A 15,671-nucleotide genomic window follows, 5' to 3' on the forward strand; every position below is an offset into this window, starting at 1 on the left:
TTTAATGACAATTGCTGGGCTATTTGGGAAGAAAAAGGAAGGACACAATGAATTAGCCCATTTCCAACAGTGGTGGCTCATCTGGCTCTTGCCTATCTGTGAGAGTACCAGTATCACCACTTTGGAAAGGGAAATAGACATGGGGGCTAGAAAAGAAACTTTGTAGTTTTCCCCCAGATTCCCATCGACAGAAAAGTCACACGAACAGTTGGTCAGCTAAGTGGAATGCAGTTTTTATCGTTTGATGAACTATGAATGGTGGGAGTTGGAGAGGCACAGAATGAATCTTTTTACTGCCTGGCGGTCAGTGGCCTTTCCCTATTCTTAGTCCCCTCCATTACCAGCCCAGGAATCTGAAAGAGGCATTCAAATGTAAAAGATTAAATAAGCCTGGTACCTGGTATATACTATATACACAGTTTTGTTTTTATATAGGGGAATGTTTCTGGCCAAAATCAAGTTATAGAGAGGCTTTAACTAGATGTGGATCTATATGTTTTCATAATAGACCTACTTGTAGGCTGCCCTGTGCAAATTATTTTCATCATTTAAAATGATTTTTCCCCTTAATTTTGGTAGCCAGCTCATATTTTCATCTATATTTCTGCTGTTAAACAGTGAATGGGATTGGTGATGTTTATGTTAATTGTGGGTCTGCATTCACTTTCCTCCTTCATATTTACACTCAGAGCAAATGGAACCATGCACTCTGGTGAGCCCTAAAGTCCATGTGCGTCAGCTGTGAGGATGAGGAGCTATGAAGACCATTACCATGTTGCCAGCCCTCCATCACTCCTGAACTTAAATGATACAATGTTCTTTTGTGTTTAAGTTCCCAAATAAAGTGATAGAATATATCCTGTATTTGAAATGAATGTGTAATATTTGAAAATTTGAAATTTTATTAACTACTTCGAATTGTGGCTAGAACTTTGAAGGTAATACTTGTATATGTATAGGTTAAAAAAAGGGTAAAAAATAAAAAATGTAGACAATGAAAGTTCCTCTTTTATCCTCTAAATATCATAATTGCATGTGCTCACTGTTAGCTAGTTACATATGTAAAGTATACTATTTCTTTTTAGTGGTTTCCCAGTTATTTTCTATTTTTTGTTCCTAGTGTGAATGAATTATTTTTTCTATTATCTGACTGACTTTGGCTAATATATGTACAAAAGTTGCAAATTATGATGACTTGGCCACATTTTGATATTTATATAAACTCATTTCTTTTTCATATTGATTTTGTTGTCTACAACTTTTTTTTATTGGTCTGGAACTGTTGGAAAAATGTTGACTGCTGCTGATAATAGGTGGCAGCTTATCTTTTTGATGACTTTATTGGAAGCGACAGTCTCCTTTCTCAATCTTCCTATCTCATACTTCTCCAGGAAAAATACCAAAACTTGTGGCCTCCCTCAGTGTAACTTGAAGCCTCAAAATAAATTCAATACCATAATATAAAATAAAATAGTGGTAATTAATAAATACGGTTTTTTGAAATATGCCTTTGGAACTTGAGTTATCATACTATTTCTTAACTCCCAAGTGTTATGAATTATATGAATAGAATTCTATCGTTAAACTATAGTGGTACCTCAGTGCTCATCGTTAATGTGTTCCAGAATTCATGACACGTGTTGAGACTGACGAGTACTGAACGATGGAGCATTTTCTCTTGTGGGGTGGTGTTGTGACTCACACAAGTTCTAGGAAGTGTGACAAGTCCTGAGCAAGCACCGAGTGTTCAAACACTTTTTTTCTTGTCAAAATGTGACGAGTACAGGGTTTCGACAAGTTCTGAAGCCAATGAGTACCTAAGTATGACTACTTGCGTTTCTGCCCTAACTTGGTGGCTCGGTTGGAGCTTAGGCCCATATACCAAAAGGTTGCAGGTTGATTCCTGGTCTAGGTACATACCTAGGTTGCAGGTTCAAGCCTTGGTCAGGGCGCATACAGGAGGCAACCTATCATTGTTTCTCTCACATTGATGTTTCTCTCTCAAATCAATAAACATATCCTTGGGTGTGTATTAAATTAAAAAAAAAAAAAAACTATTTGCATTCCCTGAGCTACACTCTTCCTGGCCATGATGTTTACCATTTAGTGAACTGTAATGTATGATTTTCTGTTATTTTGTAGATGAATTTTTCAACTGTGAGTGATGTTGGTTTCTAATGTTTTGAGAGAGGGGAATGTACACACATGCTTTGTCAGTATTGTCAATTATCTGTTCTATGAAACAAAACAATGGCTTTAAACCATACCAGTTTATCAGCTCTCACCATTCTCTCACAATTTGGTTGACTGGGCTCAGGTGGGTGGTTCTGTAGATCTTCCTTGGGGTCTCTGGTATGGTCGTATTCAGATGGCTGGTTTGGCCTTCCGTCTTTTTGTGGTCTCTCCATGTGGTTTGCTCCAGAAAGCTGGCTGGGCTTCTGACCTGGCAGCTCAGGACTCCCACAGTGCCAAGAGGATGAAAGTTGGCATTGTTAGTTTTCTGAAAGGTGAGGCCTAATACTGGCCTAGCACCACTTCTGCTGCATCCCATCAGTGGTTATAGTAATAGGCTGCCCAGATCAGTGAAGGGACTACCTGAATCACATAAATGTGGGAACACTGAGTAGCCACCACTGCCAGCTTTGGTGTCAGTGCCTGGTGTGTAAAACTGAGTTGGTGTTAATTCCTTTGCCTGTTTTAAATAGAGATGTAATGGCTTTAATACTGATAGTACCATCTGGGTGTGAATCTTTTGGGGGGAGAGATGTTCATCTTTGATGTATTTTTTCCCCGTTTTTTTATAGTTCATTTTTTATTGTATTTATTCCATTACCATTTATCTACCCACCTCCACCAATCCCCCTTTCCTCCATAATCACCACATTGTTATCCATGTCCATGAGTTCTTTTTCTTTTTTGCTCGATCCCTGCCCCAACCCCTTCCTAGGTTAAATTAACCCTGCATTCCTGATATAACTCCACTTTGGATTTGATTTGCTAAAATACTATATCATTTTTCTATCTGTGTTCATGAGGTATAGTGTAGTGTTTTCTATCTGTAGTGTTCTTTCCTTGTCATGTCTATGAATGTCATAGACATGAGTGTCGTGTCATAGAATAACTTGGGAAATACTTTCTTCAATTTTTTTAGAAGAGTTTTGTAGACTTGATATTATGTCTTCCTAAAATGTTTAGTAGAATTCACATTTAAAACACCTGGGCCTGGAATTTCTTTGTAGGAAGATTAACCACAATTTCAATTACCCTCAAAGATACAGGGCTATTCAGTTTATTCTTCTAGAATGATCTTTGATAATTTTCATCTCCTCCATTATGTCTAAGTTATTGAATATACTGTCATAGTATTGTTTATAATATTGCCTTAGGCTTTTTGTAAATTCTGTAGTGATGTCACCTCTTTTATTCCTGATGTTGGTAAATTTATTTTCTCTTTATCATGATCATCTTGACTACAGGTTTACCAATTTTATTAATCTTCTCAAAGAACCAACCTTTGGCTCCATTGGCTTTTTCTGTTTGTTTTTTTCTGGTTTTCTATTGCAGGGATCAACAAACTTTTTCTATATCTTGGACTTGTAGGCCAGTGTCTTTCATAGCTGCCGCCATAGCACAAAAGCAGGCTACAGAATTGGGCTAAACCTATTAAGAATGTAGTTTGTGGAGTTCCAGCTAAGATGGAAGTGTAGGTAGATACCCTTTGCGTCCTTGCACAACCAAAAGGAGGATAACAACCAATCTAAAAACTAAACCAGAAGTTCCAGAAAATCAAACTACATGTAACTCTGACAACCAAGGAATAAAGAAACAGTCAACCAGACCAACCAGACCGGTAGGAGTGAGAAAGAGCAAAAGGGTGGAGGGAGAGAACCTGAGGCAAGGTGGTGGCCCCGTGGGCAGGGCTGGCTGAAAGGACCCCGTGGCGAGGCGGCAGACCAGACCGCGAGGCGGGGGCTAGCTGAGAGAACCCAGGGCAAGGCGGCAGACTATGTGGACAGGGATGGCTGAAAACATCTGGTGTGGCAGCAGACCATGTGTGTGGGGCTGGCTGAACAGGAAACTAAGACTCAGAGCTGACTGGACTATGGTGGGGGTTGCCACGATGGGAGAAACTCCCAGTCTTGCATGAGAGTTTGTTGGAAAGTTGAGCTAGAGCCCAGCAACTGAGCTACATTTTTCCCTCTTTGACCCCTCCCCCACAGACAGCAAAGAGGGTTGCCGTGCCCTGGTGAATACCTAAGGCCCCGCCCCCTTACAACTTAACAGGTGTGTGCTGAGACAAAGAAATAGGGCCCAAATGAAACAACAGAGCAAAACTCCAGGAAAAGAGCTAAGCAATGAGGAGGAGGTAGCCAATCTATCTGATGGAGAGTTCAAAACCCTAGTAATCAAGATGCTCACAGACCTGATTGAGCTTGGTCGAAAATGAAGGAACAAATGAAAGCTACCCAAAGTGAAATAAAGCAAAATATTCAGGGAACCAACAGTGACAGGAAGGAAAGTGGGACTCACATCAATGAAGTGGAACAAAAGGAAGAAATAAACATCCAACTGAAACAGAATGAAGAAACTAGAATTCAAAAAAATGAAGAGAGGCTTAGAAACCTCAGGGACAACTTTAAACATTCCAAATCTGAATTATAGGGGTGCCAGAAGGAGAAGAACAAGAGCAAGAAATGGAAATCTTATTTGAACAAATAATGAAGGAAAACTTCCCCAATCTGGTGAAGGAAATAAGACTTCCAGGAAGCTCAGTGAGTCCCAAAGAAATTGAACCCAAAGAAGAACACTCCAAGGCACATCATCATTAAGTTACCCAAGATTAAAGATAAAGAGAGAATCTTAAAAGCAGCAATAGGAAAGGAGACAGTTACCTACAAAGGAATTCCCATTAGACTATCAGCTTATTTCTCAAAAGAAACCTTACAGGCAAGAAGGGGCTGGAAAGAAGTGATATCTGGACTAATAGACCTGAACAACACTATCCAACCAACTGATGTTTATAAAACCAAACAGCCAGCAACAGCAGAAGTGCACTTGGAACATTGACCAAACTAGACCATATTCTGGACCTTGAAACAATTCTCAATGAAAGGCAAGGACCTACATCCAAGATTACTCTATCCAGCAAAACTATCATTTAGAATGGATGGGCAGATGAAGTGCTTCCCAGATAAGGTCAAGTTAAAGGAGTTCATCATCACCAAGCCTTTATTATATGCAATGTTAGAGGGACTTACCGAAGAAATTGAGAATCAAAAACTCTGACTAGTAAAACGACAAAAACCCACAACTATTAACAACTGAACCTAGAAAAAAACAAAACATGAAAACATACTAAGCAAACAACTAGAACAGGAACAGAATCAGAGAAATGGACATGACATGGAGGGTTTTCAATGGGGAAGGGGAGGGGAAGAATAGAGGGGAGAAAGGTACAGGCAGTAAGAAGCATAATTGGTAAGCATAAAATAGGGAAAAGTTAAGAATGGTACAGGAAACAAGTCAAAGAACTCATGTACAACCCATGAACATGAACTAAGGGAGGGGAATGCTGGGCTGTTGGGGAGTGCAGGGTGGAGGGGGATAGAGGGAGAAAATTGGGAAAACAGTAATAGCATAATCAATAAAATATACCTAAAAGTACATACATACATACAAAAAATGTAGTTTGCCAACCCCTGTTTGTTTCTTGACTTCTGCTGTGATCATAATTATTTAATTTCTTCTGATTAGTTTTAACTTGCTCTTTTTTTTTCCAGTTATTTAAGGTGGAAGCTGGGTTCATTGATTTTGAGAACTTGCTTCTTTTCTATTACTGATATTTAGTGCTATGAATTTTTCCTTAAGTAATGCATTAGTTCCACTCACAAATTTTTGTGTAATGTATTTCCATTTTCATTCAGTTTAAAATATTTTCTAATTTTCCCCTCTGATTTCTTCTTTGTTTTGTGGGTTATTTAGCAGTGTGTTATTCCTTTCCTAAATATTTGGGGATTTTCCAGATATCATTCTAGTCTTGATTTCTAATTTAATTCCACTGTGGTCAGAGAACATACTTTATATGACTCAAATCCTTTTACTTTTTTGAGAATTGTTTCAAGGTCCAAGAATATGGTCTAGTTTGGTGAATGTTCCGAGTGCACTTCTGCTGTTGCTGGCTGTTTGGTTTTATAAACATCAGTTGGTTGATAGTGTTGTTCAGGTCTATTAGATTCAATCTCCTTGTTACTCGAGTCCCAACCAGAAGCCCAAAGTGAATGAAGATGTGTATCCTTTGATGAGTTTTGACAAATGTATATATCCATGTAACCCAAACTATAGTGAGACTTGCATTACTAATCCCCATTCATTGCTCTTTTTTTCAGATTATTTAATTTGCTTATCTAGTTGTACATATAAACTTTAGAAGTGCCCATTTCTGGGACAAGTGGTTGATTGGGATAGTTTATATTTTTATTGGGAATATAATCAGTTAATGCTGTTGAGTCTTCCTATCCAAGAACTGAGCTTTATACTTGTTTCTTATAAAACTATTTTTCTATATATTTGAAATATTTTATAATTAAAAAGTTAAAAACAAGTTAAATCAATTTTAATTAAAGAGTTTATTGCAAATAGTGACTCTTCATATTACAGTAAACCACAATCATCAAAACTTATGTGTTTTTGATATAAAACAATACTTTTAAAAAAATCCTCACCCAAGGATGTGTGTTTGTTTTTTTTGAATCAATTATAGAGAGGAACGGAGAGAGAGACAGAAATGTTGATGTGAGAGAGAAACTGCTCAGTTGTCTTCCGTATGTGCCCCACCTAGGCATTGAACCACAACCGAAGTTTGTACCCTGACTGGGGGATTGAATCCACAGCCCTTTGGTATATAGGATGATGCTCCAACCAACCAAGCCACCCAGCCAGAGCATAGAACTACACTTTTTTTAAACATACAATAAAATTTCCAGTGTGATGACATTTCAGTGAGGAAAAGATTGCATTTGCGATAAATACCACCCATTATTTCTGAGTCCACAGACCTAACATAAGCACTGTCCAGCCATTATCCCATGCTGCAGCAGTCCCTGAAAAGGGGCTTCCCTTCCTTTGTCTTTTACCACTGGGTGACAGTCACAGGGAGTGAAGCCTTTCTGGAAAGTTTGTATAGAACTACCATTGATTATACTAATGATTTAAACCCAAAGCAGTAACAGTGGAATGGTAAAACTGTACAGAGCCCTAATTTTGCATTTTAATCTTTGAAGCCAAAGTCAAAGCACAATATGAAATTGTTTTTTGTTTGTTTTTTTTTTAGTTCTTTGCTGAAAGTTCCCATAGCCTGATTTCACCAGTGACCAGGAAATTACCCAGGACTGCTAATAAAAATGTAGTCTTTTCCAATGTGTCTATCTCCCCAGTTCTGGCTCATATGTCCAGGAGTGCATGACCAATGAGCCATAGGAAATTATGGCATCATAGTGGCTTAATTTTAAAAGATGCTCTTTCCAAATGAATTGGAAACAATCAATCTATACAGAGAAGGATGCTGAAGTCATCTTACTGATTAGTTTGTTGAGAGCACTAACTTTTTCTTCCAAGATTCGAGTTTTTTTCTCAGCTACTCGTTGTTTTTCTTCAGTGATCTGAAGTGCTTTCACCAGATGAGCATTTTCCAAATAGAGCTCCTTGAGCAGCAAATCAGATTTTGTGTTCTTTTCAAACTAGAGAGGGGAGAAAGCCATACTTTACTGTGAATCTAATACAGAAATGCTAGGCAACCAGCTTGCCTCCTTTTATTCTTCCATCTTTATACATACCCATAATTTTGGAGTTTTTACAGGTCTGATAAAAACATGGGATCTCATAATAATTTTTGTTTTCCTGGCATGAGAGAGGAAATTGAGATTTTGATGAACTGTGTGGTACAGAAAATTTAAGTCAACTCTATGAGAGATTTTACCATGAAATGAAGACATGAAAGACCAAAATCCGTAGGCCTCAAAAAGGACTATTCAGGACAATGTAAAACAAGGAAACTGTCAAGAGTGCCAAAAAATATGTTCATCCAAGTTTGCTCTGTAGGCCCATCGTGTCACCCAGGGCACTGAGACACTGTATTTACCCTTAAAATTGGTGCAGTCAACACATACAACAGCCATAGGGACTTCAGAGATGGGGACACAAGGCTACTCTAGTCATGAGTCCTTGTTCAACATACAAAGGCAAGGATGTCCTGCCTTGGGCTTAAGTCAACACTGAAGTCATTCATTCAGTGAGCACCTCTCATGTGCTATGCACTGCCCTAGCCACAACCCTGCTCTTATAGAGCACATATTGTAGTAGACAGAGACATCAGAAACAAATATGCAGTGTGTCAGGTGATAGTGCTGAGAGAAAACCCAGCAGTGGAGAGACAGCTGAGGGAGGGGTTCCTATTTTGGCTGAGATGAACAGAGAAGGCTTCTATGCATGACATTTGAACAGGGGTCTGAATAAAGCACAGGAGTAAGTCATGGAGCTGTCAAGGCATGAATGTCACAGACAGGAATAAGTGCAAAGACCCAGAGGCTGGGGCATGATGTGGGTAACAGAATGGCCAGGAGGCCTGTAACTGGAAGGCATGGTTGTGGGGAGGCTGACTGAGAAGTCAGACCTACCATGCTCTCTGGGCAGGGCACTACTAGATCCTGCAGAATCTTGAAGGCCACTGTAAAAACTCTTGCCTTTTACTCAAGGGACCTGGGAAAACTAAAGGGTTCTGAGCAGAGGAAGGCCAGCACCTCAACCACATTTGGAGAGGACTGTTGCCAGTCCTGTGTTAATAGGTTAGAAGAAATTAGACACCAATTCGGATACCAAAGATGATTGTGGGAGAAGTGGGGTTGGGGCAAGCAGTAGCTGGGTTCTGTCTCCACTCTGAAGGCAGAACTGGTGGTGTGGGTGGGGGTCAGTTGAGGGAAGGAGCCCACTGTACTCCAAAGTTTTGGAACTAAGTCAATGGCAGTGGTGAATCATGAGGGCAGGCAGGTGAGTGCAAAGACAACTCTGAAGTTATTTCTGTGAGGAGGAGCAGAGAACTGGTAGGACCAGGGCTCCTTAACCCAGGAACCCAGAGGAAGGAAGGGGTGGGGGTGGGTCCAGGATCCACAGGTCAGGTCTAGTTGCACATGGCCCTAGTATACTGCATATTTGCTTTGGGCATTTTGGGTCTTCCAAGGACAGTTGAGGGGGAAGAGGTGCTGGAGTTCAAAGGGGAGAGAAGATTCAGAATGCTGTTGAGCCAGGGGGTTTGGGCAGAGCTGATGGGTGACAGCCACAAAATTGAACTAGAACTGGTCTCACCAGGTAGGAGTAGGCAAAGGAGTGACTGTAAGGGGGCGTCAGAATCTGATAGTTGGGAGGAAAAGTGATGAGGGAGACACTGAGAGGATCAGTGGCTGGTGGACAAGAAACGGGACAGGCTCCGAAGAGTGGTTTAGCCTGGGAAACTTTCACCATGATTCAGGAGCAAGAGGCTACACAAATGTTTCATCCATTTGGGCTCAGTTCAGGATTGCTGAGATAAACCATACTTGATTATTATGTAATAAAAATATTTCTACAGATTCTCACATTTCTTTAATTTCTTCTAGCACTGCAATAGAACTTTTTTTTGAGCAGCTGGTATTTGCCTTTATGTGTCTCTTCTTCTGACCTTGTCACCCCTCCCAGCATTCCCTGTGCTGGCTGCTCCACTGCCTGTTAGTTCTTGCTGATTTAATTGCTGGCTGAATGAGATTGTGAACTTTTACTGATCATGGCAGCTTTGACTTTTGTTGTTTTCTTCCTATAGCAGCTCAGGTTATTTCTTTTTTTCCCATGGTGATGACTTCAAAAATACAGATCATATCATGTTCTTACTTAAACTCTTCCAATGGCTTCTAATTGCAATTAAAATAAAATCTAAACTGCTGACCTTGATGGGACCCTGCCAACCTGTACCCGCCCAAGATCACACCAGCCACAGTAACTCCTCAGTGCCTTCTGCATGCCATGCTTGGTCCCATCTAAGGACATGTACCTGTTCTGTTCCCTCTGTGTGAAGTGCATCTCTTTGGGGATCTCACGTGTTCCCTAGGCCATGTGGAGAAGTGAGTGCCCTTTTACAGCTGCCCCAGAGATTGGGGCTGCTACTGGAACTTAGCACTATAATGCACAGAACAGTTCTACCACGACCATTCTCCCTTCTAAAATGTCAACCTGGCCTCTGATCAATAGGTGTCTGTTGCCATGCCGTATCCTGACTATCTTCACCAGATCCCACCCATCACCATTTTCTTCAGATCAATTCTTATAACCTGAGGTCACTTATCTTGTTACAATCTGTCTCTGCCTCCAGGATGTGAGGTCTTTGGGGGCTTATGTCAGGGTTTACCCAGAACAATGCCTTGATACATAACAGGTACATGGGATGACTGAATTAACATCTTTTCTGAGGTTATGTGAACACCTCAAAAAATATATCTTAAAACATTCCCCATCAGTTCTCAGCATTTTGGCTAAGACCAAATGTAGAATCTGTTCTTATCAGTTTAAAACAATTCCTAAAAGAAAATAAACACAATATCCAAAATAATGTAGGGTATATATTTACTAAAATCAGTTTTCTACTGATTGCTTTTAATTGTTAATCTTCCGGAAAAATATGTGTACATTCAGATTCTCAAAATAAAGGTTAGACAAAGCCCCCAGATTCAGTGTTTCCAAATGAAAATGGGGTTCTCTTGAGTTCTGTTACAAGACAGTTGCTCCCTGAATCAGCTACTTGAACACCCATAAAAGTAGAAAAAACAGTTCTGAAAGATGATATTAGCATACAATGCCAGAACCCCCTCACTCACCTGCTGTCCCAGCTCAGCCACTTTTTCTTGTAGGAGCATTTCCATGTTCTTTGAAATCATTTCCAATTTTTGTACCCATTCTTCTGTATCTTTAAGCTGTTTTTTATGATCTTTCTGCTACAAAAGAAGGTTATAAACCAATATTTCACATTTTATTTTTTAAAAGATTTTATTTATTTTTAGAGAGAAGGGAAGGAAAGGAGAAAGAGAGGGAGAGAAACATGTGGGAAAGAATCATTGACAAGTTGCCTCACACACCCCAAACTGGGGACCTGGCCTACAACCCAGGCATGTGCCCTAACGGGGAATCAAACCTGTGGACCTTTGGTTTGCAGGCTGGCACTCAATCCATTGAGCTGCACCAGCCAGGGCCCAATATTTTACACTTTAGAGTGAGTCTTTTCAGGCTTGCTTACTGTAAAGTGGAAATTAGCTGAAGTGTGCAAATTTGAAAATAACTGTAGATAACCTTTGATCTGTATAGAGTTAAGTTAAAAAATGTTATGTCACACACAAAACAAGTCTCAATAAATTTAAGAAGACCGAAATTCTATCAAGCATCTCCTCTGACCATAATACTATGAAACTAGACATCAATCACAGGAAGGAAAGTGAAAAACACACAAAGACATGGAATGGAAGCTAAATAACATGTTACTAAACTAAACAGTGGAAGAAATAAAAAGATACCTTGAGACATGCAAATGAGAATGCAAAACCCAAAATCTGTGGGACACAGGCAAAACAGTCCTAAGAAGGAAATTCATAGCATTCATAGCATTACAGGCTTATCTCAAGAAACAAGAAAAAGCTCAATCTAATTTTACACGTAAAGGAACTTGCAAAAGAATAACAAAGCCCAAAGTGAGTGGAAGGAAAGAAATAATAAAGATCAGAGAAGAAATAAAAAGAGTGTAAAAAAGAAATACAAAAGATCAATGAATCCAAGAGCTGCTTCCCTGAAAAAATAACAAGACTGATAAACTTTAACCAGGCTCATAAAAAAAATAAAAGTAAAAAGTGAAAGGTGAAGTAACAACTGATACCACAGAAATACAAGGGATTGTAGGAAAATATTATGAACAACTATATGCCAACAAGTTGGACAATTTGGACGAAATGGATAAATTCCTAGAAACATACAATCTTCCAAAACTAAATCAGGAAGAATAAAAGAGCCCGATTAGACAGAATACAATTAGTGAAATTGAAACAGTCATCAAAATACAAAGTCTTGGACTGGATAGCTTCACAGATGAATTTTATCAACCTTCAGAGAAGAATTAACCCATCTCCTCAAACTATTCCAAAAAATTCAAGAGGGAAGACTCCCAAGCTCATTTTACAAGGCCATTGTTCTCCTAAATCCAAAACCTAAATAAAGACATTACAAAAAAGGAAAATTATAGGCCAATGTCCCTAATGAACATAGATAATAAATTCCTCAACAAAATATTAGCAAACCAGATCCAGCAATACATTAAAAAGATCATATACATTGATATGGTGGGATTTATTCCGGGGATGCAAGGTTGAAACAATATCTGCTAATTAATAAACATGATACACCACATAAACAAAATGAAGGATATAAACCACATGCTCATATCATTAGATGCAAAAAAGCAATTGATAAAATCCAGCACCCATTTATGATAAAAACCTCAGCAAAGCAAAAATAGAGGGAATATACCCTAATGCAATAAAGGCCATATATGACAAACACACAAGCAACATAATCCTCAATAGACAAAAACTACAAGCATTCCTCATTAGATGGGGAACAAGACATGGATATACACTTTGACCACTCATTCAAGTCCTAACAAAGCACTCAAACAAGAATAAATACAAGGCATCCAAGTTGGAAAGGAAGAAGTAAAATTGTCATTGTTTCTAGATCAGATGGCAAGATACTATTTTTAGAGAACCCTGAAGATTCCTCCAAAAAAACCCCCCAACCTATTAACTATTACAACTGATAAATGAATTCAGTAAAGTAGCAGTGTACAAAATTAATATACAGAAAGAAATTGCATTTTGTATGCCAATAATAAACTATTGAAAAGGGAAGCTAAGGAAACAATCCCATTCGCAATTGCTTCAAAAAGAATAAAATATCTAGGAATAAATCAAAACAGGGATGTAAAAGACCTGTATTCAGAAAATTATAAGACACTGAAGAAAGAAATTGAAGAGGATACAAATAAGTGGAAGCACATATGTGTGTTCATGGATAGGAGGAATTAACATTATTAATATGTCCATACTACCCAAGGCCATCTATAGATTCAACACAATTCCTATCAAGACACAAATGGCTTATTTCACAGAATTAGAACAAATACTCCAAAAATGTATATGGAATCACAAAAAACCATGAAAAGCAACAGCGATTTTGAGAGAACAAAGTTGGAAGAATCGTGCTACCTGATATCAAACTATACCACAAGTCCATAGTAATCAAAATAGCATGGTAATAGCATAAAAACAGAGATATAGATCAATGGAACATAATAGAGAACCCAGAAATAAACCCACACTTTTATAGTCAATTAATATTTGACAAAGGAGGCAAATTATAATGGGCTAAAGACAGTTCATTCAATAAATGGTGTTGGGAAAATTGGACAGATATATGCAAAAAAGACAAAAAAACCCAACTAGACCACCTACTACCACACACAAACTCAAAATGGATTAAAGACTTAAAGGTTAGACTGGAAACCATAAAAATCCTAGAAGAAAACAGGCAGTAAGATCTCAGACATTTCTCTTTCTAATATTTTTTTCTGATTATCTCTTCAGGTAAAAGACACAAAAGAAAAAATAAACAAATGGGACTATGTCAAACTAAAAAGTTTTTGCACAGTAAAGAAAACCATCAAAAAACACCCCCAAAACAAAACAAAGACACCCCACGGAATGGGAAAACGTATTTACCAATACAGCTGATAAAATCCAAAATTTATAAAAAACAACACCAAAAAAAAAAATCCAATTTGAAAAATAGGCAAAGGACCTGAATAGACACTTCTTCAAAAGTGTCTATTTTTCGAGAACCAAGATGGCGGTGTAGGTAGACACACTGTGCCTCTTCGCACAACCAAAACTGACAGAAAATCAAATGGCGAGGAAGTCCGACACCAAGGAAATAAAAAATAAACATTCGTCCAGACCGGTAGGAGGGGCGGAGATGGGCAGCCGGGGAGGAGAGGACTCGCGTTGCTGTGGCGGGACCAGGACTGGTGGAGTGTGGGACGAACGTGGCAGGCAGTCTGACAACTAGCAGACCCTGCGGTCCCACATTCGCGCACAGATAAACGGAGAGGGCCGGACTCAGAGTGGTGGAGAACGGGGCAGACAGAGCGGCGGGTAGCACCCTGCGGCCCCACATTCGCGCACAGATAAACCGGACAAATAAGGCGGGGAGCAAAGCAGATCACGCAACCCAGGGCTCGAGTGCAGGGAAATAAAGCCTCAAACCTCTGATTGAAAACCCCCTGTGGGGGTTGGGGCGGCAGCAGGAGAGACTCACAGCCTCACAGAAGAGGTCGTTGGAGAGACCCACAGGGGCCTAGGGTGTGCACAAGCCCACCCACTTGGGAACCAGCACCAGAGGGGCCCAGTTTGATTGTGGGTAGTGGAGTGAAAGATTGAAATCTGGTGGAGAGTGGAGTGGGCGCCATTGCTCCCTCTCGGCCCCTCCCCCACGTATGGCGTCACAGCGCAGCGACCAACGTTACCCCCGCCCTGGGAACACCTAAGGCTCTGCCCCTTTAAGTAACAGAAGCACCAAGACAAAAAAAAAAAAAAAGGCCCAAATGACAGAACACTTCAAAGCTCCAGAAAAAAATACAACTAAGCGAGGAAGAGATAGCCAACCTATCAGATGCACAGTTCAAAACACTGGTTATCAAGACGCTCACAGAATTGGTTGAATCTGTTCGAAAAGTAGATGAAAAAATGAAGCCTATGCTAAGAGAAACAAAGGAAAATGTACAGGGAACCAATAGTGATGCAAAGGAAACTGGGACTCAAATCAACGGTGTGGACCAGAAGGAAGAAAGAAACATCCAACCAGAAAAGAATGAAGAAACAAGAATTCCAAAAAATGAGGAGAGGCTTAGGAACCTCCAGGACATCTTGAAACGTTCCAACATCCGAATTATAGGGGTGCCAGAAGGAGAAGAGGAAGAACAAAAAATTGAAAACTTATTTGAACAAATAATGAAGAAGAACTTCCCCAATCTGGCAAAGGAAATAGACTTCCAGGAAGTCCAGGAAGCTCAGAGTCCCAAAGAAGCTGGACCCAAGGAGGAACACACCAAGGCACATCATCATTACACTACCCAAGATGAAACAGAAGGAGAGAATCTTAGAAGCAGCAAGAGAAAAGGAGACAGTTACCTACAAAGGACTTCCCATAAGACTGTCAGCTGATTTCTCCAAAGAGACCTTGCAGGCAAGAAGGGGCTGGCAAGAAGTATTCTAAGTCATGAAAGGCAAGGGCCTACATCCAAGATTACTGTATCCAGCAAAGCTATCCTTTAGAATGGAAGGGCAGATAAAGTGCTTCCCAGATAAGGTCAAGTTAAAGGAGTTCATCATCACCAAGCCCTTATTATATGAAATGTTAAAGGGAGTTACCTAAGAAAAAGAAGATAAAAAATATGAACAGTAAAAATGACAGCAAACTCACAGTTATTAAGGACCACACCTAAAACAAAAACAAGAGCAAACTAGGCAAACAACTAGAACAGGAACAGAACCATA

The 15,671-nt window shown here is 39.6% G+C and overlaps 2 protein-coding genes across 9 annotated transcripts in view; one reads left to right on the top strand and one right to left on the bottom strand.

Moving 5' to 3' along the window:
- GINS1 (GINS complex subunit 1) overlaps positions 1 to 1,408 on the top strand; it is a 35,142-nt gene extending 33,734 nt beyond the window's left edge. For all 3 annotated transcript variants that reach the window (XM_024577024.4, XM_045185117.3, XM_053926536.2), the window contains one exon: positions 690 to 1,408. Coding sequence is in view for 1 of the 3 variants with exons in the window: in XM_045185117.3 (XP_045041052.1) it covers position 690 (1 nt within the window). In the remaining 2 variants the exon portion in view is untranslated. The remainder of the gene's footprint in view (positions 1 to 689) is intronic.
- Positions 1,409 to 6,607: 5,199 nt separating this feature from the next.
- Positions 6,608 to 15,671, bottom strand: part of NINL (ninein like) — a 178,741-nt gene continuing 169,677 nt past the window's right edge. For 4 of the 6 annotated variants that reach the window (XM_024577013.3, XM_045184917.2, XM_045184914.2 and 1 more), the window contains 2 exons: positions 10,896 to 11,012; positions 6,608 to 7,736 (listed from right to left, as the gene is read on the bottom strand). In XM_024577013.3, coding sequence (XP_024432781.2) covers positions 7,545 to 7,736; positions 10,896 to 11,012 — 309 coding nt within the window. In that variant the 3' untranslated portion in view covers positions 6,608 to 7,544. The remainder of the gene's footprint in view (positions 7,737 to 10,895; positions 11,013 to 15,671) is intronic. The other 2 variants (XM_053926534.1, XM_045184916.2) reach the window with 1 other exon arrangement.

The sequence above is a fragment of the Desmodus rotundus genome, chromosome 6, assembly GCF_022682495.2.
Source record: "Desmodus rotundus isolate HL8 chromosome 6, HLdesRot8A.1, whole genome shotgun sequence".
Classification (NCBI taxonomy): domain Eukaryota; kingdom Metazoa; phylum Chordata; class Mammalia; order Chiroptera; family Phyllostomidae; genus Desmodus; species Desmodus rotundus.